Source organism: Mobula hypostoma, chromosome 7 (assembly GCF_963921235.1).
Source record: "Mobula hypostoma chromosome 7, sMobHyp1.1, whole genome shotgun sequence".
Classification (NCBI taxonomy): Eukaryota; Metazoa; Chordata; class Chondrichthyes; order Myliobatiformes; family Myliobatidae; genus Mobula; species Mobula hypostoma.
Window position 1 is genome coordinate 34,096,716 of NC_086103.1, and position 27,851 is coordinate 34,124,566.

The following is a 27,851-nucleotide window of genomic DNA, read 5'->3' on the forward strand; positions in this document are numbered from 1 at the left end:
TGTCCCTGCCATTCGTCCCCACACTGTTAAAGGTTTCAATCCCTGGACACCAAATTTCAGGCTTCTTGTTTTGGCCAGCAGCCCAAAAAAGTCCCAAATAAAGCTCTAACCATTGGCTCTCTGGTGTCTGAATGTGGCTCAAGTCCCAAGAGCTGTATTTTCCTTCGTGCTGTCCGTAGGCAATAAAGGAAAATGTGCAACAGGAATTTGTTGGAGCCAACCCATGAACAAAACAGTCTTTGTCTTTCTGAATAAGAAAACCATTGTACACTTTAAAAGGCACAGATCAATATAGAGACCTCATTCAGAGTATATCAATGAATATTAAGAGTAAAAGGGTGGCTAAGGATAAAATAGGTGCCCTTAAAGATCACATAGCTGTAGAACCAAAGGAAACAGAAGAGATTTTTAATGAATATTTCTCTTCAATTTTTACCATGGGGAAAATGGTAGAAAGTAAGGAAATGGGGGAAATGAGTAGTGTTGTCCTGGATCCTATAAGAATTAGCAGAAAAATATTGGGGTTTTAAAGTAGTTTTAGGGGGATAAATCCACAGGGCCTGACTTTTGCTTCGTCCATGGCTGCTGGTGAGGTTCCAGAGGATGCAGTACGTTTATTTAAAAAGAGTAGCAAAAACTAGTCAGGAAACTACAGGCAAGTGAATGTAATATCAGCATGGGTAACTTGCTGGAATGGATTCTAAGGAAGAGAATCTACTAACATCTGGAGAGACAAGATCTGACTCAGAACAGTCAACATGGATTTGTGTGTGGGAAGTTGCATCTGACATATCTGTTGGAGTTCTTTGAGAAGATAACCACAAGGGTAGATGAAGGTAGATAAGGGTGTTGCAGGGGAAGTTGTTTACCTGGACTAGTGACGCCTTTGACAAGGTATGTCATGGCAGGCCAGTCAGGAAGGTTAGATTGCATGAGATCCAGGTCAAGATAATGAATTGCATTCAGTAAGAAACAAGGTGATGGTTGAGGGTTGTTACTCAGGTAAGAGGCCTATGTCTTGTGGTGCCATCGGACCTACTGATTATATACAGTAAACAAGTTAGATGTGAATGTACAAGGCATGGTAAGTAAGTAGTACTAACCATATCTTGTACTGTACATTCAAACGACCAGTTCAGATGTTGGTGCGTGGACAAGTGGTTAAGGCGTTGGACTAGTCATCTGAAGGTCACGAGTTTGAGCCTCGTCTGAGGTAGCGTGTTGTGTCCTTGAGCAAGGCACTTAACCACACATTGCTCCTGCACATTTATAGCCCAGCAGTGGCAATTGGTGCAGTATGGACAAGGCAAGACAAGACAGATGTGAATACTAAAATAGGTTGTGTTGGAGATGATGTAGAACAATGGTTCCCCAAACTTTTTCTCGGTTTCTGACCCCTTGGCTACCAGAACGCATCCCCAGCATCCCCTCTCTCATTTTCCAGCAAATACATAAATCATTTAAAAATTTTGATTTACAATGCACAGTGAAAAATATGAACTGCAAATTCAAAGCAGTGATAATAATTGCAAAACTTATTCAAATCTATTTAAAGCTGTAAATAAAATCATTACTTTACATAACTACAGTAAAAACAAATTTCATCAACAATTTTAGAGCATAGATTAGTAGTTCAACTGTTCACTAGTTCTATGTTTTTTCACCTTACAATAAGATGGATAGGGTTGATAGCAACAGCTCAACATTAGGCTGAATATCACTCAAAAGGAGTCTCAGATCTCCACGTTCAATAACTTGCAGTCTGTTTCGTTGCTTTGAAAGAAGTTGTGTGTCTGCACTGAAACCACGCTCGATTAATATTTTCTGCAGTGAAGAATAGCAGTCAGATATTTCTTTCTGCAAAAACAAGGCTGATATGATTTTTTGAACCTTTGCTTCAGCTCAGTCATTTTGTAGTGAGATCAGTTTCTCCTCCATTCTTCCTGTTAATTACTCACTACAAGTGTTCAGGAATGGATTTGGAATTTGGATCAAGAGAAGATCCTGAAATCTCTCTGACTTATCTGTATGCAGCTCACCCAGGTGAGCAAAGTATACTTGAAGATCGTCATCTGGTATTCTTTCTTTCTCTTCCAAATCAAAGAGGTCCAGAAATTGGAAAATGTTGCACTTAAATAGGGTTAACTTGGACAGAAACGTGGAGACAACTGATTTGACTTTGATAAGATTCACATCATTTCCTTGCAATTGAAGATTGATTTCATTAGACGTTGTTAATAATTCTGACAAATAAGCAATGTCATGCCTGATTTTCTTGAGTTGATTACTGAATGAAACATTCGAGTCTTCAAAGTATTTTATCAGTTTCAAATAGAGCATAAAAGCATCTCAGGCAGTCTCCTTTTGAAAACCATCTGCCTTCAGTGTACAACCAGAAGCATTCAAACTGTTCATCATTCTTAATACAAAGCTCTTAAAATAGTGTAGAATTGAGAACATGGGTGATTTTATTTACCGCTGTGATAACAGTATTTAATGATTTCTGCAGCTGATCGCTTAATTTTTTTACAACAAAATCTTATCTATGTGAATGGTAAATATGTTAGATACAGCTTTTTTCAAGAAAGCAGTAATCCTGTGGTGATGATGCCCCATCTGTTGCACAAGCAAGAATGTTGGTAAAAGAAATGTTCATCTCATTGAAAAATTGCTCAACAATCCAACTCTCACTTCATATCTGTTTCCAGTCCCCTTGCAAATAATGATTTTTGAATCACACTTTTATCTTTTATAAAGCAACATAACCAAGAAACAAAGATTCGTTGCCTAGCAAAGTTTACTCATCCAACTACAGAGCAGATTCTTTTGTCCTAAATATGCTGCACGGTGTGTTTTCCACATTCTCAGACATTTCATCGATTCATCTTTGAAAAGTGGAATCACATATGGTCTGGTGACTTGTGTAAAACTATACTTAGAACTTCCAGTACTGCTGGCCGATTCTCGTTTTCTCCAATTGTATGGGGGTTTCCAAATTTAGCATTGAGCAATTAAATGTTGCATGAAGCATGCAGTCCATCACCGTTTTGCAAGTGAGTGCTGGCAAACATGCTTTGAAGTGTGCTGTTTCTGAAAATTTTCACGAGGTGACTGAAAATAAATCAAGTTCTCGTTTGCTTTATCAGAGTATATTCTCTTCAAATGTTCAAGGAGCCTGGATGGATTCATTGGCCCATTTGAAAAAAACATTTTCACACAACATTGTCATTGACTGCAGTTGGTTGCTTGGGGCTGGTATAACTCCATATTTCAGATACTCCACATTATACCATCTACAGTTCTATTTCATTTGCTCTGCTTCTGCCATTTTCATTATAGATTAATAAACATGGTCAGTCGCCTATTGTTTAAGTCCAATATCGAGCACTGTGATCAATAAAGGTTAAAGTTATGATGTCATCATAGCTCAGGTATACCCTGACTGTTTGATAAAATAGCTCAAAGTCAGCATGGTTTCCTTAAGGGAAAATCTTACGTGACAAATATATTGAATTTTTTTTGAGGAACTAAGAAGAAGGATAAACAAAGGAGAATCAGTGGATTTAAAAACGCAAACACGAGGAATTCTGCAATGCTGGAAATTCAAGCAACACACATCAAAGTTGCTGGTGAATGCAACAGGCCAAGCAGCATCTCTAGGAAGAGGCACAGTCAACTTTTCAGGCCGAGACCCCTCGTCAGGACTAACTGAAGGAAGAGTTAGTAAGAGATTTGAAAGTGGGAGGGGGAGGGGGAGATCCAAAATGATAGGAGAAGACAGGAGGGGGAGAGATGGAGCCAAGAGCTGGACAGGTGATTGGCAAAAGGGATATGAGAGGATCATGGGACAGGAGGTCTGGGGAGAAGGAAAAAGGGGAGGGGGGAAAAAGCCAGAGGATGGACAAGGGGTATAGTCAGAGGGACAGAGGGAGAAAAAGGAGAGAGAGAGAAAGAATGCGTGTATATAAATAAATAACGGATGGGGTACGAGGGGGAGGTGGGGTATTAGCGGAAGTTAGAGAAGTCAATGTTCATGCCATCAGGTTGGAGGCTACCCAGACAGAATATAAGGTGTTGTTCCTCCAACCTGAGTGTGGCTTCATCTTTACAGTAGAGGAGGCCGTGGATAGATATATCAGGATGCCTCTTGCAAAAATGCCATCCCCTTCTCGCAATTCCTCCATCTCCACCGCATCTGCTCTCAGGATGAGGGTTTTCATTCCAGGACAAGGGAGGTGTCCTCCTTTTTTAAAGAAAGGGGCTTCCCTTCCTCCACCATCAACTCTGCTCTCAAATGCATCTCCCCCATTTCACGCATATCTGCTCTCACTCCATCTTCCCGCCACCCCACTAGGAATAGGGTTCCCCTGGTCCTCACCTACCACCCCACTAGCCTCCGGGTCCAGCATATTATTCTCTGTAACTTCCGCCACCTCCAACGGGATCCCACAACTAAGCACATCTTTCCCTCCCCGCTCTCTCTGCTTTCCGCAGGGATCGCTCCCTACGCGACTCCCTTATCCATTCTTACCCCCCATCCCTCCCCACTGATCTCCCTCCTGGCACTTATCATTGTAAACGGAACAAGTGCTACACATGCCCTTACACTTCCTACCTTACTACCATTCAGGGCCCCAGACAGTCCTTCCAGGTGAGGCGACACTTCACCTGTGAGTCGGCTGGGGTGATATACTGCGTCTGGTGCTCTGGATGTGGCCTTCTATACATTGGCGAGACCCGACGCAGACTGGGAGATCGTTTTGCTGAACACCTATGCTCTGTCCGCCAGAGAAAGCAGGATCTCCCAGTGGCCACACATTTTAATTCCACATCCCATTCCCATTCTGATACGTCTATCCACGGCCTCCCCTACTGTAAAGACGAAGCCGCACTCAGGTTAGAGGAACAACATCTTATATTTTGTCTGGGTAGCCTCCAACCTGATGGCATGAACATTGAGTTCTCTAACTTCTGCTAATGCTCCACCTCCCCCTCGTACCTCATCCGTTATTTATTTATATACACACATTCTTTCTCTCTCTCCTTTTTCTCCCTCTGTCCCTCTGACTATACCCCTTGCCCATCTTCTGGGTTTCTCCCCCTCCCCCTTTTCCTTCTCCCTGGACCTCCTGTCCCATGATCCTCTCATATCCCCTTTGCCAATCACCTGTCCAGCTCTTGGCTCCATCCCTCCCCTCCTGTCTTCTCCTATCATTATGGATCTCCCCCTCCCCCTCCCACTTTCAAATCTCTTACTAGCTCTTCCTTCAGTTAGTCCTGACGAATGGTCTTGGCCTGAAATGTCGACTGTACCTCTTCCTAGAGATGCTGCCTGGCCTGCTGCGTTCACCAGCAACTTTGATGTGTGTTGCGAGAATCAGTGGATGTTGTGTACTTGGATTCTCAGAAGGCCTTTGACAAGATGCAGCAGAGGAGACTGCTTAGCAGGATAAGCTCCAATGGTATTATGTGCAAAATCCTTGCATGGATAGAACATTAGCTGATTGCTCGGGGGACAAAGAATGGGATTAAAAGGAGCCTTTTATCATTGAATTCTTGTGACCACTGGTGTTCCACGGGGGTCGGTGTTGAGACCGTTTTTTATGTTGTATGCCAATGATTTGAATGATGGAATTGATGAATTGCTGGCAAAGTTTGCAGATGATATGAAGATAAATGAAGGTACAGGTTGTGCTGACGAAGCAGAGAGGCTCCAGAAGGATTTAGACAGATTAGGAGAATGGGCAAAGAAATTGCAGATGGAATTCAGTGTCTAGAAGTGTGTGGCAATGCATTTTGGTAGAAGGAATAAAAGCATAGACTATTTTCTAAATGGGGAGAAAATTCAAAAATCTGAGGTGCAAAGGAACTTAGGTATCATAGTGCTGGCCCCCCTAAAGATTAACTTGCAGGTTGAATTTGTGGTGAGGAAGGAAAATGCAATGTTTGCATTCATTTCAAGAGGACTAGAATATAAAAATGAAGATGTAATGCTAAGACTTTATAAGACACTGGTGAGGCTTCACGGAGTATTGTGAGCAGTTTTGGGTCCATCATTTATGAAAAGTTATGTTGACATAGGAAAGGGTTCAAAGGAAACTCGCTAAAGTGATTCTGGGAATAAAAGGCTTATCATATAAGGAGCATTTGATGGCTCTGATTCTCTACTCATTGGAACATAGAAGAAAGAGGGGGGATCTCATTGAAACCTATGAAATGTTGAAAGGCCTAGATAGAGTGAATGTGGAGGGAATGATTTCTATAGTGGGGTAATCTGGAACTAGAAAGCACAACCTCAGAATATGGGAACATCCATTTAGAATGAGATGAGGATGAATTTCTTTAGTCAGACTGCGGTAAGTCTGTGGAATATATTGCTACAGGTGGCTGTGGAAGCCAGGTCATTGTATGCATTTAAAGTTATGGGGAGAAGGCAGGAGAATGGGGTTGAGAGGGAAATGGATCAGCCAAGATCAAATAGCAAAGCTGACTCGATGGGCCAAAAGGCCTAATTCTGTTTCTATGTCTTATGCTCTCTCTGTCTAAAGGTATAGTGGGGCAGTGATATCTTGGTTGGGTCACAGGGTAGAGAAATGTGGTCAAGACCATTGGAAAGTGTAGATTCTGAACTTTACCCCAGTGACATCCATACCCTAGTTCACAGGAATTGTGTCCCTGCTGGATTAGAATATGGAGATCATACTCACTAACTCTGTACTACAGCAGAGAATGGCAATAATGTGCTAGCCAGGCCCAGAAATAACGTAATTTCTTCAGTCCAGATTTGATTTGAATTGAATTGACTTTACTGGTTACATCCTTCATATACAGGAGGAGTAAGAATCTTTACGTTATGTGTCTGTCTAAATATGCAATGTGCAATTTATAGTAATTTATAATAAATAGTATGTACAACAGGACAGTCAATATAACATAGAAATACAGTTGTGTCAGCATGAATTAATCAGACTGATTGCCTGGTGGAAGAAGCTGTCCCAGAGCCTGTAGGTCCTGGTTTTTATGCTGCGGTACCATTTCCCGGATGGTAGCAGCTGGAACAGTTTGTGGTTGGGGTGACTTGGGTCGCCAATGATCCTTTGGGCCCTTTTTACACACCTGTCTCTGTAAATGTCCTGATTAGTGGGAAGTTCACATCTACAGATGCGCTGGCTGTCCGCACCACTCTCTGCAGAGTCCTGTGATTGAGGGAAGTACACTTCCCATACCAGGCAGTGATGCAGCCAGTCAGGATGCTCTCAACTGTGCCCCTGTAGAAAGTTCTTAGGATTTGGGGGCCCATACCAAACTTCTTCAACCATCTAAAGTGAAAGAGGTGCTGTTGTGCCTTTTTCACCACACAGCTGAGGTGTACAGACCACGTGAAGTCCTCAGTGATGTTTATGCCAAGGAACTTAAAGCTGTTCAACCTCTCAACCCCAGATCTATTAATGTCTACAGGGGTTAGCCTGTCTCATTCCTCCTGTAGTCCTCAACTTGCTCCTTTGTTTTTACGACATTGAGGGAGAGGTTGTTTTCTTGACACCACTGTGTCAGGGTGATGACTTCTTTCTAAACTGCCTCATTATTATTTGAGATTAGGCCAATCAGTGCAGTGATGTTAGCAAATTTAAATAGCAGATTGGAGCAGTGGGTGGTGACACAGTCATGGGTATACAGAAAGGAGGAGGCCTTAGTACACAGCCCTACGGGGCACCTGTGTTGGGGGTCAAAAGGGCAGAGGTGAGGAAGTCCTTTCTTACCACCTGCTGGTGACCAGACAGGAAGTCCAGGATCCAGCTACACGTTTCTTATCACATGCAAAATACAGAAGTGTCACATTGCTCTTCAACAACTATAATGCACTTCAGGCAATGTCTAGGAGAACAGTGAGTTAGCAAGAGGTGAGGCAATTACGTGATCATTGTGATCAGTGATCTGAGGATCAAACTCTTATAAGAAATAATTCATTTCATAAATTAGCCCTGTAATCCATCAGGTGCTCCCCTCCCCTCACTTTCTACCAAGTGCCCCCACCCTGCCCCATTATTGTTATCGCCCCTCCTTGTAAAATCCTACCGCCCACAGGTGTGCAATATCGCCCACTGTAGAAGGTTATGCCAAATTAACAGGATCTTGATCAGCTGTGTATGTGGGCTGAGGATTGTCAAATAGCTTTCAATGTGAGGAATTTCATTTTAGATCAAACCAGGGTAGGATATATACAGTGAATGGTAGGGCCCTGCGGAGCATTATGGAACAGAGGGAGCCAGGATACAAGTGTGTAGTTCACTGACAGCATTGCTCTAAGTAGATAGGATGGTGAAGAAGGCATCTGGCACGCTAGCCTTCAGTCAGGGCACTAAGTGTAAGATTTCGGAAGTTATGTTACACTTAGATAAAATACTGATGAAATTGCACTTGGAGTATTGTATAGTTTTGTCATCCTATTACAGGAAAACTGTTATTAAATTAAATGCAGAGCAGATTTACCAGGATGTTGCCTTAATTTAGGGGCCTGAGTTAAGGAAGTTGCATCAACTAAGGCTTTATTCCCTTGAATATAGCTGATTGAGGGGTTAACTGATAGAGATATATACGATCGAGTGGGGCATAGACAGGGTGAAAACATACATATATTAATTCCCAGGGATGGGAGTGATAAAAACTAGAGGGTACATGTTTAAGATCAATTTCAAGAGAATTAAAGCAATCATTTGGGGCAGCAGCTTCATGCAGAGGGTGGTGCTTATTTGGATTGAACTGCAGAAATAGTATTGGAGGCAGGTACATTAGCATCATTTTCGCCTGTAAGGAGTTTGTACATTCTCCCGTGACTGCGTGGGTTTGTTCCAGGTGCTACAGTTTCCTCCCACAGTCCAAAGATGTACTGGTTGGTAGGTTAATTGGACATTGGAAATTGTCCCTTGATTGGGCTAGGGTTAAATGGGGGATTGCTGGGTTGCGTAGCTGGAAGGGCTTGTTTCACGCCTTATCTCTATAAATAAATAAATAAGCAACATTTTAAGAACATCTAATGGATGGACATTCTACTGTATATATGTCCTTGATGGCAGGTAAACTTATCCGGTGCTGCGTTGGACAGCTTTGACCACGCATTGTGGAGCCTTCCTGTTCACTGCAGTGCAATCTTTAGACCAAGCCCTTGTCAGGATGATCTCTAATGCGCATGTGCAGAACGACATGAGTACAGGTGTGCAAAGTCCAGCTCCCTTCGAACCTCAGAAAGTAAAGGCACTTCTACACTGTGTAGTACGTGTTCTGAGACCATGGGAGGTTGTGTGTGATGTGCACTCCCAGGAGATTGAAACTGCTTGCAGTTTTCACAGCAGTGCCGCCGACATAAAAGGAAGTGTGAGTGGTGTGAGTTCTCCTGAGGCCAATAACCATCTGCTTTGTCTTGTTGATATTAAGGAAGAGGTTATTTGTTACAGACAGTCGATGCTCACCTTGATGGGGTTACCTTTTATAACCAGCATTGTGTTGCATGCCTCGAATCAGTGCATAAAATTTGTTTAGAGTGTCAGGGCAGAGGCATCACTAGTACAGTCAATGCTGTTTTCCAGTCCAGTCACTCTTTCAGCTGAATCCCCAGAGAATTTCCAGTTTGTTGTCTTGTACACATTGGTTGTTTGCCACCCTGTTGGGTGCAGTCTTTCATTGATTCTATTATGGTTCTTAGATTTACTGAGAATATCCACAAGAAAACGAAGTTCAGTGTTGTGTATAGTGGCATGTATGTACTTTGATAATAAATTTACTTTGTACTATTGAACTTTGAAGTCCCTTTGAACATCAACATTTACCAATCTCTCATAATTTAAAAGGCACTCAACATTTCTGTTTAATTTCTAAATATGTCACTTTTTTTTTCACATTAGACTGCGTCTGTCAAACTGTTGCTCAGTCACTTGGTCTGACTATATCCCCATGAAGCCTTTTTGCTACTCGGATTCTCCTGTAATTTTGTATCATCAGCAAACTTGGAAATAATATGTGCACTCATCCTGACCAAGTCGTTGATATAGATTATAGAGTTAATGAACACTATAGCACAGGGGCAGGCCCTTCAGCCCATCTAGTACATTGCTTAGCCCACCTACATCACCTGTACATATGGATCTCATCCATGGAACTATCCAAACTTCTCTTAAATGTTACAACTGAACTCATATTTTCCACTTCCACTGGCAGTTCGTTCGACACTCACACCACCCACTGAGTGAAAAAGATTCCCCTCAGATTCCTCTTATACATTTCACCTTTCACCCTAAAGTAAGGTCTCTAGTTCTACTCTCACTCATTCTGAGTGTATAAAGCCTGCAAGTATTTATCCTATCTATACTCTTCATAATTTTGTATACCTCTGTAAGATCTCCCCTCATTCTCCTATGCCCCAGTGAATAAAGCCCTAACCTATTGAACTTTTCACTATAACTCAGGTCCTCAAGTATCAGCAGCATTATTGTAAATTTTCTCTACATTTTACCTACTTGTAGAACTACTGTACTTATGAGTAGTTCGAGCTCAACTGGCATTGCCCTAATAGTCATAGCCTGCCAACCTGAGAATGACCTTTTTTTACGTCAATTCTTTGTTTTCGACCTGTTAATCAACTTTTACTCTATGTTAATATATTATTCCAAGACATGATTCACTAACCTCCTGTGATGGGACCTTGATTAGATATTCTGAAAATCTAAAGACACTGTATCCACTCCATCCCACTTACTTGACTAGATACATTCTCAAAAAACTCCACACGTTCAATTCATTGTAGAAAGCCTTTTATAAATCCATGTTCATTCTCCTGAGTTATATTATCATTTACTAAGTGTATTAATATTACATTGTCGATATCTCTTTCCACTTTCCACAACCAAAATCAGGCAATCAGGTTGACAGTTCCTGTTTTCTCTCCCTGTCCCTTCATAAATGCTGTATTCCAATCCAGAAGAAACATTTCAGAACCTGTAATATTTGGAAGATGATAACTGAAGCATTCACCATCTCTGTCTCTTTCAAAACTCTGTGATAAACATCACCAGATCTTCAGTGTTTTTAAGTTTTCAGGCTAATTAACTTCTCTGGGATTAGTTCTTTGCTAAAAATTTTTGTTTGTTTCCCTCATAAGCACTAGAGCATTGTCCTCCGTTTTTCTTAGAGATTTATTGTGTTTCTTTCTGTCAGGATGGGTAAAAGTATTTGTTTAATTTGTCAGCCATATCGTCATTCCCCACTGTAAATTCTCTCAGCTCTCTCTGTAAACAATGTACAGTTGCTTTTACTGGTCTTTTTACATATGATATGTAAAAACTGTTAATCAGTTCAAAACCTGCAGCAAATAATCTGCAACAATTTTAGTAGGAATTTCCCACAAGGTAAATAAAAAATTAATGTATTTGCACGAATAAAAGCCTCAATCTATCAAACTGGAATTTAATAAGCATACATGGGTTATCTCGAATCTCTCCATTCCATCCATCACTTCCTTCATATGTTCTGTTTACACACAATCAACTCACTTCTAAAAGAAATTTTGTAGGGTATCAATTCAGCCACAGATGGTACTAAGTACAGATATAAATATAAAATTGCAATAATAATGCAATTCAAAGCACTTTCATCATTACACTTCCAAGAACCAGCCCTGTATCTGTTTAAGGTATAACAATACAGTAATGTGAAAAAGACTTAGGAACCCTAGCTATATGTGCCCAAGATTTTTGCAAAGTACTGTACTCTCCACCATACATCTATAGAAGTTTGTCAAAGTATTAGATGCCATGCCGAATCTTTGCAAAATCATACTTAAATCACTGAAATCGAACATTGGGTACAGCCAGCAACTAGAAATTCAAATAATACATGGATATTTATTTCAAGAGAATTCAGTAGTAATGTAAGACGTTTCCCAGTAGCTATATAAGATCTTGCTGGGGCCATACCTGGAATATCGGCCTCCTCCCCTTAAAAAAAAGGATATAATTACTACAAGAGGGCATGTTGCCAAGATTCATCAGGACCGGTGATTCATGGAGGTACACGTAACTGGAGATGCAGGAATCTGGTGTTTATTTTTTTTTAATTTGCTGGAGGAACTCTGTAGATCAGGCACCATCAGTGGAGGAAATTTACAGTACATTTCAGTCCAGACACATCATCTGGAGTGAACGACAGAGATAAAGAAATGAGTATAAAGTGTAAAGAAGTGAGGGGAAGAGGTGGGGCAAGAGCTAACTGTTGATCTGGGATCTAGGTGAGGAGGGTTGACAGGAGATGGAGGAGGAACAAGTAGAAATAATGATAGGCTGGAAAGTGATATGTGGAGACAACAGTACAATCTGATAGAAAACGAAAGTGGTGTGGGCAGATGGGTGTGGTAGGGGGAGGGGATCCAGAGAGGAGAGTATGTGAGTGATGAACAGTTACAGTGGGTAGGATGAAATTCATGTCAGGAGATACTGGATATTCTAGGCCTCTGTATTCTACTGTTCAGAAGAATGAGAGGAAACTTCATTACATACAGAATTCCTAGAGAACACCACATAGTAGATATGAGTAGGATGATCCCCGTAACTAAGGAGTCCAAAACAAAAGATCACAGTCTCAGAGCCATTTAGGACTGAAATGAGAGAAAATTTCCTTCCCTAAAATGGTGCTATATCTTTGGAATAAATAAATTGGAGAGCAGTAAATGTTTACAGTAAAAATTGAGATTTATAGATTTTAGTTCTTAATGGAATCAAGGGTTGAAGTGAGGGCTGAAAATGGTATCTGATGTAAAAGGGTGACTGCGGGGTCTTGTTCTGTGGCTGCTCCAGCTCTAGATTTTGATGTTATGTTCATGTTTCATCCAAATGGAATTTTAAGTCAAAAGAAAAACAAATTTTCACTGGGTAAATGAACTGGATTCCAGGAAGTATCCCATAGAAGGGCATTGAGAGAAATAAGGGAGAAAATTTTGGAGGCTGTTTCAGATGGAATGTTGTGACCTAATGCAATAGAGAAAGCTAATGAGTAAGTTTGGGATTTGCTACTGAGCTGCTTTATTGAACCAGTTTACACACTTCCTTGAGATCAATCACGACATTTAACTGGCTGGAACGTCCATTATTCAGGTGATAAATTGAGCTGGTGTTATCATTCTGTGTAATAGCCACTGTACTGAACATGCACAGAGATGGAATGATGGGAAAAAATTGATAAATTATATCAATTGTACAAGGATGTGTCCAATGCCCCTAAATTACCTTCAAGAAATTTTACTGTCAGGTTAAATAATTTTTCAGATGACTCTAATTACAATTTATAACAGATGTTTGCATCTGCCACTTAACACATGGTAGTAAGAACCTAACATTGTACAGTAATTAAGCTGACCTGAAGGGAAGCAGATCAAGATGTTACCAATGAAGAATTATGGGTGCTCATCTTATGAGATATTTTCAAGCAGCTGTCAAAACGTCATTAGAATAAAACAAATATATTAATTAGGTGAAGATGGAAGGAAATGCAATTAAAAGTCTCTGAAAATTAAGTGTTTTAAAATCTAGATTAGACTATTTTAGACTATAAGGCTCTAAGACATAGAAGCTGAATTAGGCCATTTGGGCCATCGAGTCTGCTCTGCCATTCAAACATGGCTGATCCATTTTCCTCCTTCTCAGCCCCACTTCCCAGTCTTCTCCCTGTAACATTTAATGCCGTGTCCAATGAAGAACCTGTCAATCTCTGCCTTAAATACACCCAACGACCTGGCATCCACAGCCACCTGTGGTAACCAATTTCACAAATTCACCACCCTCTGGCTAAAGAAATTTCTCTGCATCTCTGTTTTAAATGGATACTTCTCCACCTGCACAGTTCAGAAGGAAAACATTTAAAATTGCTACTATTTTTATGAAATGTGATGGTTTGTGAATATATCCTGTTTAATTATATTTTAGTTCAAGTTTGTCCTAACCAATTTTACACTTATGCATCATCATTATCATCAGGTGCCGTGCCCAGTTTGATCTTTGACTGCCATGGCCCACACACTCCTGTTTCGGGTCAAATGGATCAATTCATTGATATTCACTTCCAGTTCTCTGGCTGCTGTCTCCATCATCATTTGTCTTTGTCTTCCTCTTGCTTTCTTCCTTTCAATGTTTCCCATAATTACCGTGCATTCTAACTCCTCTTTCCTAATCACATGTCCAATGAAGTTACATTGCCTTTTCATGATCTCATACATTATTTCTCTTTTTGTGTTTGCTCTGTTCATGACATCCTCGCTAGATATTCGTTTCGACCGTGATATTCTTTGCATCCTCCTCAAAAACCACATCTCTGCTGCTACAATTCATTTCCTCATGTTACTAGATATTGTCCAGCATTTTGAGCCATATAACTTAACTGGATAAACGTAACATTCCAGTACTCTAAGGCGGGTTGTCAAGCCTAGTTTAGTATTGGTCAGTATACTCTTCATTCTTGTAAAGGTGTCTTTTACCATCCCTATTCTTCTTTTGATGTCCATGTTGCACCTGCCATCTGATGTCACCCAGCTTCCTAAGTAGCAAAAGTTCTGTACTTGTTTTACATCTTCCCCATTTATTCTCAGCCTGCAGATAGGATTCTCCTTCTTTTCGGATATCACCATACATTCTGTCTTTTTGTAATTGATAGATAGACCCATTTTTTGCACTTTTTTCAACAATTGTATCAATTAAGTTTTGTAGTTCTTCCTCCGTACTTGCAATTAACACAGTGTCATCTGCATATCTGGGCTGACATTTACGTGCCAGGCGGCACCTAATTAATTAGCTTGTTTAGTTCAGCTTTTTTCTTAAAGGTGTGCTGGGCGCATTCCGGCTACCGCTGCACCACTTCATTCTTCGCGGCCCGGTCTCGGTCCGCGGCTCGGAGGTTGGGGACCACTGCTTTAGAGAGTTAAATTTCATTTCTACATGATTGCTATCATCTTCAACAGATTCTATTTCTAGATTTTGAAATCTATTCCTTACTTCAATTGTAAATTTTTGTCTTAAGTTTTCTTCTTTAATTAATTGCAAGTAGTCAAGGGATTGTTCAGGTTTTTGCTTCTTTAGTTTTTTAAGTTTTACTTTTACATGAATTTCTACTGGGTTATGGTCACTATTACAGTCTGCACCTGGATATGTTTTGCATTGAGTCACTGAGTTTCTAAATCTTTGGTTTATAGTAATAAAGTCAATTTGATTTCTAGTGTTATCACCTGGACTTTTTCAGGTCCACAAGCGTCCTGGATGGTTTTTAAAGTAGGTATTCACAATGACCTGATTATTCATCTTGCGCCATTCTACCCATTTCTCACCTCTTTCATTTCTTTCCCCTAGTCCAAATTTTCCTATGGTATTTCAATCAGCACCTTGTCCTACTTTAGCATTTAGATATCCCATGACAATAACAATATCTTGAGATTTGCATCCATTCTTTGCTTGTTGAAGCTCTTCATAGAATTTATCTATATCCTCACTTGTTCCATCTGTTGTTGGTGCATATACTTGTATAATTGCTAAATCAAATGGTTGTCCCCTCAATCTAACAAGGAGCACTCTTTCTGATATTTCCCAATGTCCTAAAACACTTTTTGCCATGTTTTCATCCATAAGAATTCCTACTCCATTAGTATGGGATGTTCCACAAGAATAAATTAGTGTTTTATTTCTAATCTGACATGTTCCAGCACCTATCCAACAAACTTCGTTAATTCCCATCATGTTAATCTTTAGTCTTTCCATTTCATTTATCACATTGTCCAATCTTCCTGCTGATTATAGGGTTCTTACATTCCAAGTGGCAATAATTTTCTTTTGTGCTACTTGAATTTTATGAGCAGTAGCTTGATGACAGTTGGGGATTTCCTGCTGACCAGAATCAACCCTACTGAGTGAAGCATCTTCAGAATTGTCTTGAAGATCCTCTTGACGCTGTTGTTGTGTGATACATTTTGTGAGTTTGACCATGATTTTCTTAGCAAATAGATTCTAGGAAACCTAGTATCTAACAATAGTGGTTTGCTATTGCCTACTGTTGGGCGAACTAAAGAAATTGCCATTTCTCTTCCCCAGATGTTCATCCGCCTGTACTATAGCCGTTGACATTTGAGGTCCTAGCTCATCCACCTTCTCCGTCATAAGTTCAGTTACTGAACCTGCCGGATCTGCCGTTGGCCTTTGCTCGTATCCTGAGCAGGAACCCTTACAGGTGCTGCTGTTCCGGGTCAGAGTGGCCCTGGGCGCAATGAATGACTAAGGGGTAACTACTTTCCCCAAAGCTCTGAAAGTCCCCAATCAGAGCCTCATCACCGGTTGCAGTTTAGAATCATACCCAGGACTAGCACTTATGCATAGAATGATAATTATGGAAAGACCCAGCGTTTAAAAGTGATTAGTTGTCTGATTATAATATTTAACATTTTTATAGCGCATCATTGGTGCTAAGAGAAGTGGATGAATGATTAGCTTTGTGATGTTGCCAAACGTTTGTGAATTACGGTAGGCCACTTTACAAATACTTAAACATTTACTACAGAGACTTCAAATTAATACAGTAATCAACAATTATGAGATACTTTCAGTGCTATTACATGACATATGGGGACCTCCACTGATGAGATGTCTACCTTTGACTGGAGAATATACAGTATAAAATATTAATTGCAGTTGTGTGTATTTTATTTGCAGGTACATCCTTAAGAACCAGAAAATCTGGCACCTTCCCAGGAAATTACGTGCGAAAATATGACGACTCTGTTTAATTGTCCTTGGCCAATTTCTAGGCTGTATTTGTTAGGAAATATGGTCAGAATGTCCAGTCCAAAGATAAAATCAAAATGCTGATGATAAAATTCAACCGAACAGAACATTATGAAATGTTTTTAATAAGTTTTGTGCTAATTTATCACAAGGATGTTGGTGCACTACTACAGTCGACCTTCACTAATCCAACTACCTGTAATCCGGTTCCTTCGATAATCCGGCACTGATTATGCTTAATGTGATTCTTTTGTAATTTGGCATTTTTACTAATCCGGCACTCCTCAGGTCCCAAGGATTCGTGAAGGTCGACCTGCAGTTTAAGTTGATAGTTCTCAAAACCATTACTATGTAAACAACCTCTATGATCATTTATACCATTCTTATGTTACCTCTGTCAAAACTTTAAACAGTTATTGAAATAACTTCATCTGCTAAATAAGAGATAAGGATTGCAAGCTTATTTCAATTTCCCAAGTTTTTAGTAGGGGTAAGTTTACAATATATAATTTTAGAAGTATTTGAATCTAAAATGACACTTTCCAATGTTTGACGTTTTTGAAATTTATAATAAAATAAACATTCTTATTAAGACATTCATATCTGAGAACATGAAAAATATCTCTTGCTGTCTTTTTTGAAGTAAGTTGTACTTTATGTGCAAACATGTTTTGCACATTAGTTTGATGTCACTAAATTTTGGCAATATCTTTGAGTCAAAGTGGGACATGAATATGGAAGTCCTCAATATCCTAATTTTCTTTGTCTTATGTGTATTTTTGTGTACTTCTGGTTAATAAGCAGCTGTTAAACATCTTTTTTGGTAAAGGAAGATTATTCAACTCTTAATTACTTCAATTCCCCAAGTAAATAGGCCATTAATTCCTTCATTGAAATTGGTGTTTATAGGAGGCTGCTTTCAGAATGGGGGCAAGGACCACTTGGCAGACACCTCAGAAGTGCACATTTTCCAGATGTACTCCAGTTTTATACTTTGGGAAGCTTTTTAGCTTTTCTCTGAAATTTTCTGACTGGCAACTAGCTCAAGTAGCACACCAGGTCTCTGTTGGTTGGTTAACTCTATCGCAGAAGGTCACAGGTAAGGAAAAGGCATAGCAAAAGAAAATGATTATGATGGGGTGGAGAGGAGAGATGAGAGGGAGGTTGCAAGAGTGGTGAGAGCATAGTCAGGGGAAATATAGCTGGTAGTATTATTTGGGATATAGCTTGTGGTTGCAGGAGATTAGTGGGAGGAGTGGTGTTATTCAGCAACTGAGGATCTGAAAGGAGAGGTTAATTGGGCCCTGGTTCCTCCTCTAACCCACTCTTTGCTCACCCTAACACAGCAAGCACCTTTCTCACCATTTTATCTGCTGGATTTCTTAAGGCCCAAAACTGTTCAGAATTTAAGAGCTAAACAGCATGGACATGGATCCAGGCCCTTCGGCCACCCTCAGTTGTCTAACTGAGCTAGTCCCATCTGCCTGCATAGAAAAATGAAAAACATACCTATAAAAATGAGGGCAGAATTATTTTTATAAACTTGCACTGACCTTGCACCTTTTGAGTGGAAGTTTGTCCTTATTCCACTTAGTAATTATGAGAAGGCAGAAGTGGTTGAACTAGCTTGGGTTTGAGGCTGGCATTGTATTCTATGTTAAATTTTTCCTTTCCCATAGCCATTTCTCAGAATCTAAAGCTATTCCCAATCAGTGCAGTTTAGCTGCAATTCAATAGTTTCAATCTTGCAATAATTCCTGTACAAATAAAATCACTTCAGATTTACCAGCTGAAGACTCAGATGAAGTCAATTCATTAGAAACTTGGAGTCATTATTTCTGTATTATTGAACTTGACTGCAGATGTTTCAAGTTGCCTAAATATTACAGGAAATCTGTTGCTTCAATGAAGCATTTATCATCAGTAACATAATGTCTCTATCATGGAGAGGTTGCATTTCTAGAAAACTGCTTTGATTTTCCATTAGACAAATTCAAGCACAAAATTTGACAAAATTTTTTAAGTTTCTTTTGCATGTTATGTTTATTGTTATTTTTTCTCACACAAATTGTGTGAGAGTGATTTGTGAATTCTGTAAATGGAATTTCCATTTATCTGAACTGCTGTAATATGTGGGTACTTTGTATCCGACATCTTTTACAGAGAATAACAATCATGGCAAGTCCAAGGTTTACTAGGTCTGGGTTATAAAATTCCAAAGATCTAATTATATGTTTCAAGGTATTTGAAAACACTAGACAAAGGAGTAACATCCCAGCTTTCTTGTTGGGAAGGAAGTCCCCTTTCAGTCAGAATCAAACTCAAAACAAATATCTGGGCCATCGCCTTTTGAGATGATTGCAGGAGCTTCGAATGAATTCAGAGTTTATAACAGCTTCTGCCATCTATTCTGCACAGGATAGGCTGGGGACATTCTAAATCACTGATTGAATATGGGATAATTACTGGTTTCCTTCCAGAGCATGCACTTAAAGTAAAATTAAAGGGCAACAATGTTGCCCTTTAAGAACCTGTACGAAGTTGCTCTTGCCTGACTCACTAGGGGCTGCACAGCAGTGAATATTTTGGGGAGAATTTTAAAGCTCTAGATCCTAGTAAAAACTAGGTTGGATATATTAGCATTATTGATCCTGAAACAATTATGGATGCAAAGAACACTTGAGCAAATTACTGTATTCCTTTAAAAATATGTGGTTCAAGTCCCAATTCAGTAACAGACCCTTACTACAACGTTAAACCCAGGCTAAATAGTAAAGAATACCCGTATGTACCCTTTCCCATCATACCCAAATCCCCAGGGCATAGACAGATAGATAGATGCTTTATAAAAGAGTGAACTAGTTTTAAACAGTCATTCTGGGTAATTAGAGAGAGATAAAGCACTTCTTTGGGCTTACAGGGGAACATCAGGCCTTAACTGCACCAGCATTTCCTTTACTACCCATCACTGCCTTCAGAAACCTCCTTCACTAGGCATTTCCTTTATATCACAGATTATTTCCTTGGTTTCAGCACTTTGATTGGGTTAATCTTACACCCAGTCCCATTGCCGACTAAAAGTTACGTATTGTTCTCTTTGATAGGATCCTACCTCTTCTCCATCAAATATGACTTTGGAATCAGAGAGTAGTAGAAACAGTCCCTTCAGTCCGTCAAGTCAGTACTGACCACAACACCCTCCCTGGTAATCCCAGTTGCCTGCATTTTGCCATTAACCCTCTGTGGTAAACCATGTATATATGTTGTAACTCGGTTACCTGTCTGGACACACACCTCCTCTGACTGCCCCTGTGGCTCCTCCCACAGAGTCCTGTATAAAGGTGTTCGCCTTGCCCCTCCCCCTCAGTCCGGGGGCAGACACTCACTGGGGAGGTCGTATTGTACAGCGAATAAAAGCCTTTCAGTACCTTACCAAACCTCAGTCTTTTGGAGTAATTGAAGGTGCTTCACCCTCCACGCCTTCCACTAAAGGCCTTACTAAAGTCCATGCAGACAACATCAACTGAGATACCTTCATCCAACTCTTAATTATCTCTTTGAAAAAATTCCAGAAGATTCACCAGACATGACCTCCCATGCACAAAACTATGCCGACAATTCCTGATCTGGCTTTGACTATCCAAGTGATGGTGACCTCGTCCCTCAGAATTCCTTCCATTATCTTCCCTACAGCTGAAGTCAGGCTCACTGCCTGTAAAACCACAAGACATAGGAGCAGAATTAGGCCTTTTGGAACATGAGTTTACCCCACAATTTCATCATGGCTGACCCATTTCCATCCCAGCTGCATTCTCCGACCTTCTCCAAGTAACTTTCTGTGTCCTAACTAATCAAGAACTGATCAACTTCTACTTAAGTACACCCAATGACCTGGCCTCCAGAGCACTTGCGGTATTGAACTTCACAGATTCACCACTCTCTGGTTAAGGAAATTCTTCCTCACCTCTGTTCTAGATGGATATAACCTCTATTCTGAGCCTGTGCCGTCTAGTCCTAGACTTCCTCATCATATAAAGCATCCTTTCCACATTCACTCTATCTAGGCCTTTGAACATTCGATAAGTTTTTTATGATATCCCCCTCATTTGGTGGGAGGAGAAGATGGCGGCTCGCAGCGGCCACTCCAGTGGTGATGTCTGTTATCTGTCAAGTAGGGTGCCGTGCACAATCCTGATTTGATGGAGATAGGAGTGAGAGCACGGAGGAACATCTGGTGAAACTTCTGAAATTCCTGCTTCGCTGCTGCTGCTACTGTGTGATCCAGAATCTCCAGAGGAGAAGGCCCCGAGTCCTCCACTTTGCTTGTTGCTCGGCGGCTGGGGAGGGGTCGAAGCACTCGACGGAGGATGGTACTCGGTGCTCGGTGTCGGAGGGCTGGTCGGAGGCTCGAAGTTTTCGGACGGACTCAGAGTCCGCTACGGTCAGGTGCTTCCAATGGTGTGGCATCGGCAAGTTTGCGGCTCTTGGAGGTTCATGGCAGGGAGAGTTTCTCCCTTCTACCGTCTGCGTGAGATGATGAGGCTATCGGAAATTTTAGACTTTTTTTTTACCGTGCCCATGGTCTGCCCTTAATCAAATTACGGTATTGCTTTGCACTGTTGTAACTATATGTTATAATTATGTGGTTTTCTTAGTTTTAGTCTTGGGTTGTCTTGTGTTTCTTGTGATATCATTCTGGAGGAACATTGTATCATTTTTTAATGCATGCATTTCTAAGTGACAATAAATGAGTTCTGAGTGTCCTCATAATCTAATCTAATCTAATTCTTCTCCATTCCAGCGAGTGAAGTCTACTTATCGTCATGTCGTCTGCAAACTTGGCCACAAAGGCATCAATTCCATCAGCCAAATCATTAACATATAACGTAAAAAGAAGCTGTACCAAAACCGACTCCTGAAGAACATCACTAGTCACCTGAAGCCAATCAGAAAAGGTTTTCTTTATTTCCAATCTCTGCCTCCCTCCCCTCTTAATGTGTTGACAGACATTGACAATTTTCCAGTCCTCCAGAACCATTCCAGAATCTAGTGATTTTTGAATGATCATTACTAATGCTTCTGCAACCTCCTCAGCCACTTTTTCCTGAACATTGGGGTGAAGTCCATCTGGTCCATGTGACTTATAGGTCCCTAGTCTGTCCTTATCAGCCTTCCCGAACAAGATACCCAGTAATGTCAGGCCCCCAGATGAGTAATGGTTGTACCCAGTATATTGAGATGTATCACTCACAGCACGCTGGAGGAACTCAGCAGGTCGGGCAGAATCCATGGAAATGATCAGTCAACGTTTCGGGCTGGAACCCTTCGGCAGAACTGAAGAGGAAAGGGGCAAAGCCTCTGCCCCTTTCCTCTTCAGTCCTGACGAAGGGTTCCGGCCCAAAACGTTGACTGATCGTTTCCATGGATGCTGCCTGACCTGCTGAGTTCCTCTAGCGTGTTGTGAGAGTTGCTTTGACCCCAGCATCTGCAGAGTATTTTGTGTTTACATTGAGATGTATAGCTGCCTTCCCACTTTCTTGGACAGCCTTTCTTTAAAACCCAGAACATTTTCCACTAAATGAGTTACATCCAGATTATCACAACAGGCGTATATGTATGAGCTAATCACATATGTTTAATCAGGCACAGGCACAGTCGGTGAGTCACAGCAGTGACTTCAGCTCTATGAGGTCAGGATAGCTTTTCATGCAGCATGAGAATCAGATGTTGAATATCTCACCTCTTATTCATCATTATCTGATTAGAACATGACTCTGTATATAATAGATCAGATAGTACATTTAAAATATCTGGATTTGACTTGTCTCATGAAGAATAGATATTGTAAAATCTGTGAGAGATGAACCTTGAAGAAGAGTGGGTTCAGTATGTGTCCAAGGTGACACTTGCAGTTTACATCTGCATGTTAAAAACTGTGGCTCACAAAGTGGATTGCCACAAGAGGGTCCTCTGAGGTAGTCATTGAATAAGTCTTTTTGCTGGCCACCCAAAAATCACACCAGGAAAACACCAAGTATATTTTTAAGAACAAGAGGATCCAGCTATTTTACGTGAAAAAGTACAGACCTCTTTGGATTAGCAGTTAAAAAGCTGCGTCGTTGGACATGATTCAGACATGCAGCTGATAAAACAGAATGTTGGTGAACAATGGCCATAAAAAGGAACTCAATGTTTCAGAGCATCTGCTGTATGGGAGCTTACTAACCATCTCCTATTTATTTGTCTCTGAGAACTAAAGTCCTCTGAAGTTCTTTAGAGTTTATATGAATAAGTGACTTCTCAAAATATCAAATCAGCAAAGTAATTAGTGCATTGTCCCTGAGTAATTTAAAGGTTGGAATGTCTGAACCTAATCCTTTGAACTGTTTAAGTGAAGTTGAATGTAAGTCTGGAAGAATTAGCTCACAATTTATTCCACTGCATTAAAAAGGAAAAGGAAGAGTACTTAGAATACTTAGGTACATGCACAGACACATATGTATTTATTGCAGTGTTATGGTGCCAGATGTACTTTATTATTACACAATGTGTGTGGTCTGGCAATTTTTCTGCACATTTGAGAAACCTTGTTATGTCGTTGGAACATTGGAACTGGTTTCCACCTAACTTCTTGGTTGCCTGGGGTGATGGTCCGAACTTTTATATGAACTTTTGACGGTTATAACAGTGATGGTGAGCACGGATCCAAAAGCAACCTCATCCAATATTCAAATTGAAAACTAGTGGGGTTTTTTAAGTCTTATTTTTCCCACAATATGTTGCTCCAAAATCTAAATGTAAGTTTGAGTTAAAAGTGATGTAACTGTAAAATAGCATCAGATGTTTTTTAAAAATTGTATACTAAAAATAGAAATGAATTTAGGATAAAATTAGCTATGCACAAAATTTCTCATCCACTTATTATATCTTACAGTTTACATTTTTAATTGACTCATTAGTTGTGAAATTAATGTAGAAAACTGGAAATATTTAGCAGGTCATGCAGCAGCTGTGGAAAGTGGAGGAGCTAATGTTTTAGGTCAATAACCTTTTAACAGAACTGGAAAAAAATACAACACATTTTAAGTTTCAGAGATGGGAAAGGATAATAAAAAGAAATAGGAGAATGTCTTATCTAGATGGAGATCAAGACAGATAATGAGATGCATAGTGTTGCAACTATGTGAGTGAGGATTGTGAAGGCTTGTTAGTCGCAGTTAATCTGTTTGTATTGAAACACATGTTTATTTTCAGAGAGAAAAGCTCCATAACATGTGTGATCCTTACTCACTAACTTGAAATTACGTACAAACCAGACCGCTGACTTGCTTGAATTTCCATTGGTGCACGTAGTATCCTCAGAGTAGACTCATAAAGCGATCTCTTCAGGAGGCACATTATTCCAAATCAGAATTGGAATCAGAATTAGATTTATTATTACTGACATATGCCATGATATTTGTTGTTTATCAGCAGCAGTCCAGTGAAATGCATCAAAAAAACTATAAATCACAATAAGAAACATATATAACAAAAAGTAAATTAAATAAGTAATGCAAAAGGAGAGCAAAAATAGTGAGGCAGTGTTCTTGGGTCTGTTCATTGTCCGTTCAGAAATTTGATTGTGGTGGGGAAGAAACTGTTCCTAAAAATATGAGTGTGTGTCTTCAGGTTCCTGTATCTCCTCTCTGATAGTAGTAATAAGAAGAGAGCATGTCCTGAGTGATGTGAGTCCTTAATGATGGATGCTACCCTTTTGAAGCCCTTTGAAGATGTTATCATACAAGGAATGTTTGATGGCTGTGGGTCCGTACTCGCTGGAGTTTAGAAGGATGAGGGGGGATCTCATGGAAGTCTTTCAGATGTTGAAAGGCCTAGGCAGAACAGCCGTGGAAAGGATGTTTCCCATGGTAGAGAGTCTAGGACAGAGGGCACATCCTCAGGATAGAGGGGCGTCCATTTAAAACAGAGATGCGGAGAAACTTCCTTAGCCAGAGGGTAGTGAATCTGTGGAATTTATTACCACAGACTGCTGTGGAGGCCAGGTCGTTGGGTGGATTTAAGGCCAGCTTGATCGCTTCTTGATTGGACATGAATCAAAGGTTCCAGGGAGAAGTCTGGGGAGTGGGGCTGAGGAGGGGAAAAAAGGATCAGCCAATATTGAATGGCAGAGCAGACTCGATGAGCCAAATGGCCTAATTTTGCTCCTATGTCTTATGGATGTCCGAGATGGTGGGGATGCTAGTGCCATGATGGAGCTGGATGAGTTTCCACCCTCTGCAGCTTTCTCTGTTCCTATTCAGTGGCCCCTCCATCTTCGCTGATGCAAACAGTTAAATGCTCTCCATTGTACATCTAGAAACTTGCTATAGTAACAGAAAAAATAATTCATGACTATGGATATTTAATATATTGGTCATTCAAAAAATATTATCACTAACTTTCTATCAGTTATAGTTTGATTTTAAATTCTGTCAGTCCAGTTGCAACACTCACTCCCAAAGCACTCCCTGAATCTTTTCCATCCACACCCAATATATCTCCTCCAAATGTTGATGCAGAAGTCTTTCTTCACTCTTTTGTCCACCAGCCATGTGTTTGAATTTTAGATGGCGAGTCCCAGCAGAAAACAATATACTTTCAGCTCCAGTGTGTTAACATGATTGCAGAACTGATCTTGGGAATTAACTTACGAACCAATGTAGTCATTCTTATATAGTACTTTGTTTTCAGAATTATTTTAATAAGAATGTGTTTAACATAAATTTCTAAAAAATACTGCTTTGTTGCTTTTTACTGATTACAGCACAAATCATATGTGTACACTTGTTCGAATAGATTGGATATGGATCATCTGAAAGTTCCACAGTATCGAGGTTGAGACACCATTGAGTCAGTAGTTCAGACAAACCACAAAAATCTCTTGTCACCCATCACAGATATTTGTATCTGTTTTCTATATCTTTTTGAGTTAGATGTATATCAAAAGTTCAGCTTTATTCTCAGCTTCGATTCCAAAATTTAAATATGTAACTTGCTACTTCAATTCAATATCTGACCACCTACGTGTTACTTTCTTTGTCTAGCTGCTCGTTGAAAATCAGATTTGGCAGTCCAGTTTCAGATGTTTGTCACTGTTTTGTTGTTGTTATGGTAATTGTGCATGATCTTATTCACCTTTTCCAGCACACACCTCTTTTATCACTTGTGATTTGTCAGAATGCCAAAACAGGAAATACTTAACAATGCTAAACTAATACGATAGTTGAATGATAGGATGATTAGTTCAATTATTTTTGCATGAGAAGGATATTACTGTAATATTTTTTAGCTGGTGGTTTTTTAATAAGCAAGGCATAACTATATATGTCTAGCCAAGCAGAATGTTCTCATGACAATGGGCCATTCTGGTGGAAGTCAGCCAGTAATCATTTCCAAATTATTGCACTCTCAATGCTATGTCAAGATGAAATTCATCTGATATCTTACAAACTTACATATTTCCTTAGAAGGGAAAGTAATCAGTTACTCTTAAGCCATTAAAGTAGAAAAGAGTGAAACAAAAGTCATAAGACAAGCTTCATATTACTAACCATAATTCAGCAAATGGGGTAAAAAGTTTCATTTTCAAATTCACTCAAATGAGTCTCTGGACTGCTGACATCCAGTTTGATTATGTAATGATCTTTCTCTATTACACACTTAATGATCTTTGGTTGCTGCCAACAGCTCATTAACTTACAACTTTGTATGCATACTTGCGGAGTTGTAGATGAGGCAATACGTTAATTATTTTTTCCGAGGACCATCCTCTTTTGTCGTGCTGTAATGAATAAATTACTAGATATTGCTTGCGAGTGTTTTGCTGCTTGCATCAGCAAATAGATAGGGGTGGTCCTGTAAAAAGAATAACCTTTATTGAAGGCAAAATACTCAACCTAAAGAGTCTGGTGCAACAATGTTTCAAAGTTATGCCTCAGTTCTTAAAGGTAATCGCATAGTTAGTATTCTGGTAGAATCATGAAATTGAACAAGGAACTTCAGCTGTGATCCACATTATTGAATCTAACATTTTCCTATAATCAGCACACATTTAATGACATCAACACTCATCCAACAAAACACTCATCAATCTTTACCGACATAAATTGGAATTTAATACTCCACGCTAGGTCCATTGTGAAGCAATCTCAAGAGATGAATAAGCTCTTCTCAGGCTTCCAGCTGGGTATAGCTATGATTATAACTGACGTTTCAATGACAAACTCTACCGTTTTCATCACGGATGATGCATGGGCATGTCTAGTCCGGTGGTATTTATACCCCCATTGTCCATCCCTCCTGATTGATTAGTCCTCATCCAATAAGATGTCCACTCTCCCACCTGGATTACAATTCCTGTTCTTACTTAGAGTGGGACTTTCGTCTTTGTTAAAAATCTTTTCCGCTAGTTTTATTTCAATAGCTTCCTTCACCAGGCAGTCCCAAAAGCTATTGGCATGGTACAGTAGTTTTGTGCCATCAAAGTCAATCCTATGGCCATTGCAAATGCAATGTTCTGTTACCGCCAATTTCTCTAGGTAACCCAAACTTGTAAACTTCTCTTTGATGCGGGTTTCCACCATGCGTCCCACCTGGCCGATATAAGCTGCTCCACATTCACAGGGAATCTTATAAACGCCAACCTACCTGAGTCCCAGGTCATCATAAACCCATACAAGCTGTAATTTCAACTTCCTTAAGGGTTCTGGTTTTTATTCAAGATCCTGGTGATCCTTCCAGGAACCGTGGAAATATAAGGATGACAGGTGGTAGCAGCAGGTTCCTCATTGTTAGGTTTCCTAGTTTTTCCATTGGCTCTTTTAAGGGCCCTATTGATTTGCTTCACCTTGTAGCCATTCTGTAGGAACGTCAGGCATAATCGTCTTATTCCTCAGGGAGACTCTCCGGGTCCAAAATAGTTTTCACATGGTTAATGAAAGTAGAAAGAACTGCTCTACATTGGGAGTCATGATGATGGCTTGTATTGTTGAGGTATGAGTCCGTGTG

At 40.1% G+C, this 27,851-nt stretch overlaps 1 protein-coding gene across 5 annotated transcripts in view; it reads left to right on the forward strand.

Moving 5' to 3' along the window:
- The window catches only part of LOC134349225 (uncharacterized), a 155,789-nt gene extending 137,292 nt beyond the window's left edge, over nucleotides 1-18,497 (forward strand). For 4 of the 5 annotated variants that reach the window (XM_063053233.1, XM_063053232.1, XM_063053235.1 and 1 more), the window contains one exon: nucleotides 16,731-18,496. In XM_063053233.1, the coding sequence (XP_062909303.1) occupies nucleotides 16,731-16,804 (74 nt within the window). In that variant the 3' untranslated portion in view covers nucleotides 16,805-18,496. Of the gene's footprint in view, nucleotides 1-16,730 lie in introns of all 5 variants that reach the window. The other variant, XM_063053236.1, reaches the window with a different exon arrangement.
- The last annotated feature ends 9,354 nt before the right edge of the window (nucleotides 18,498-27,851 follow it).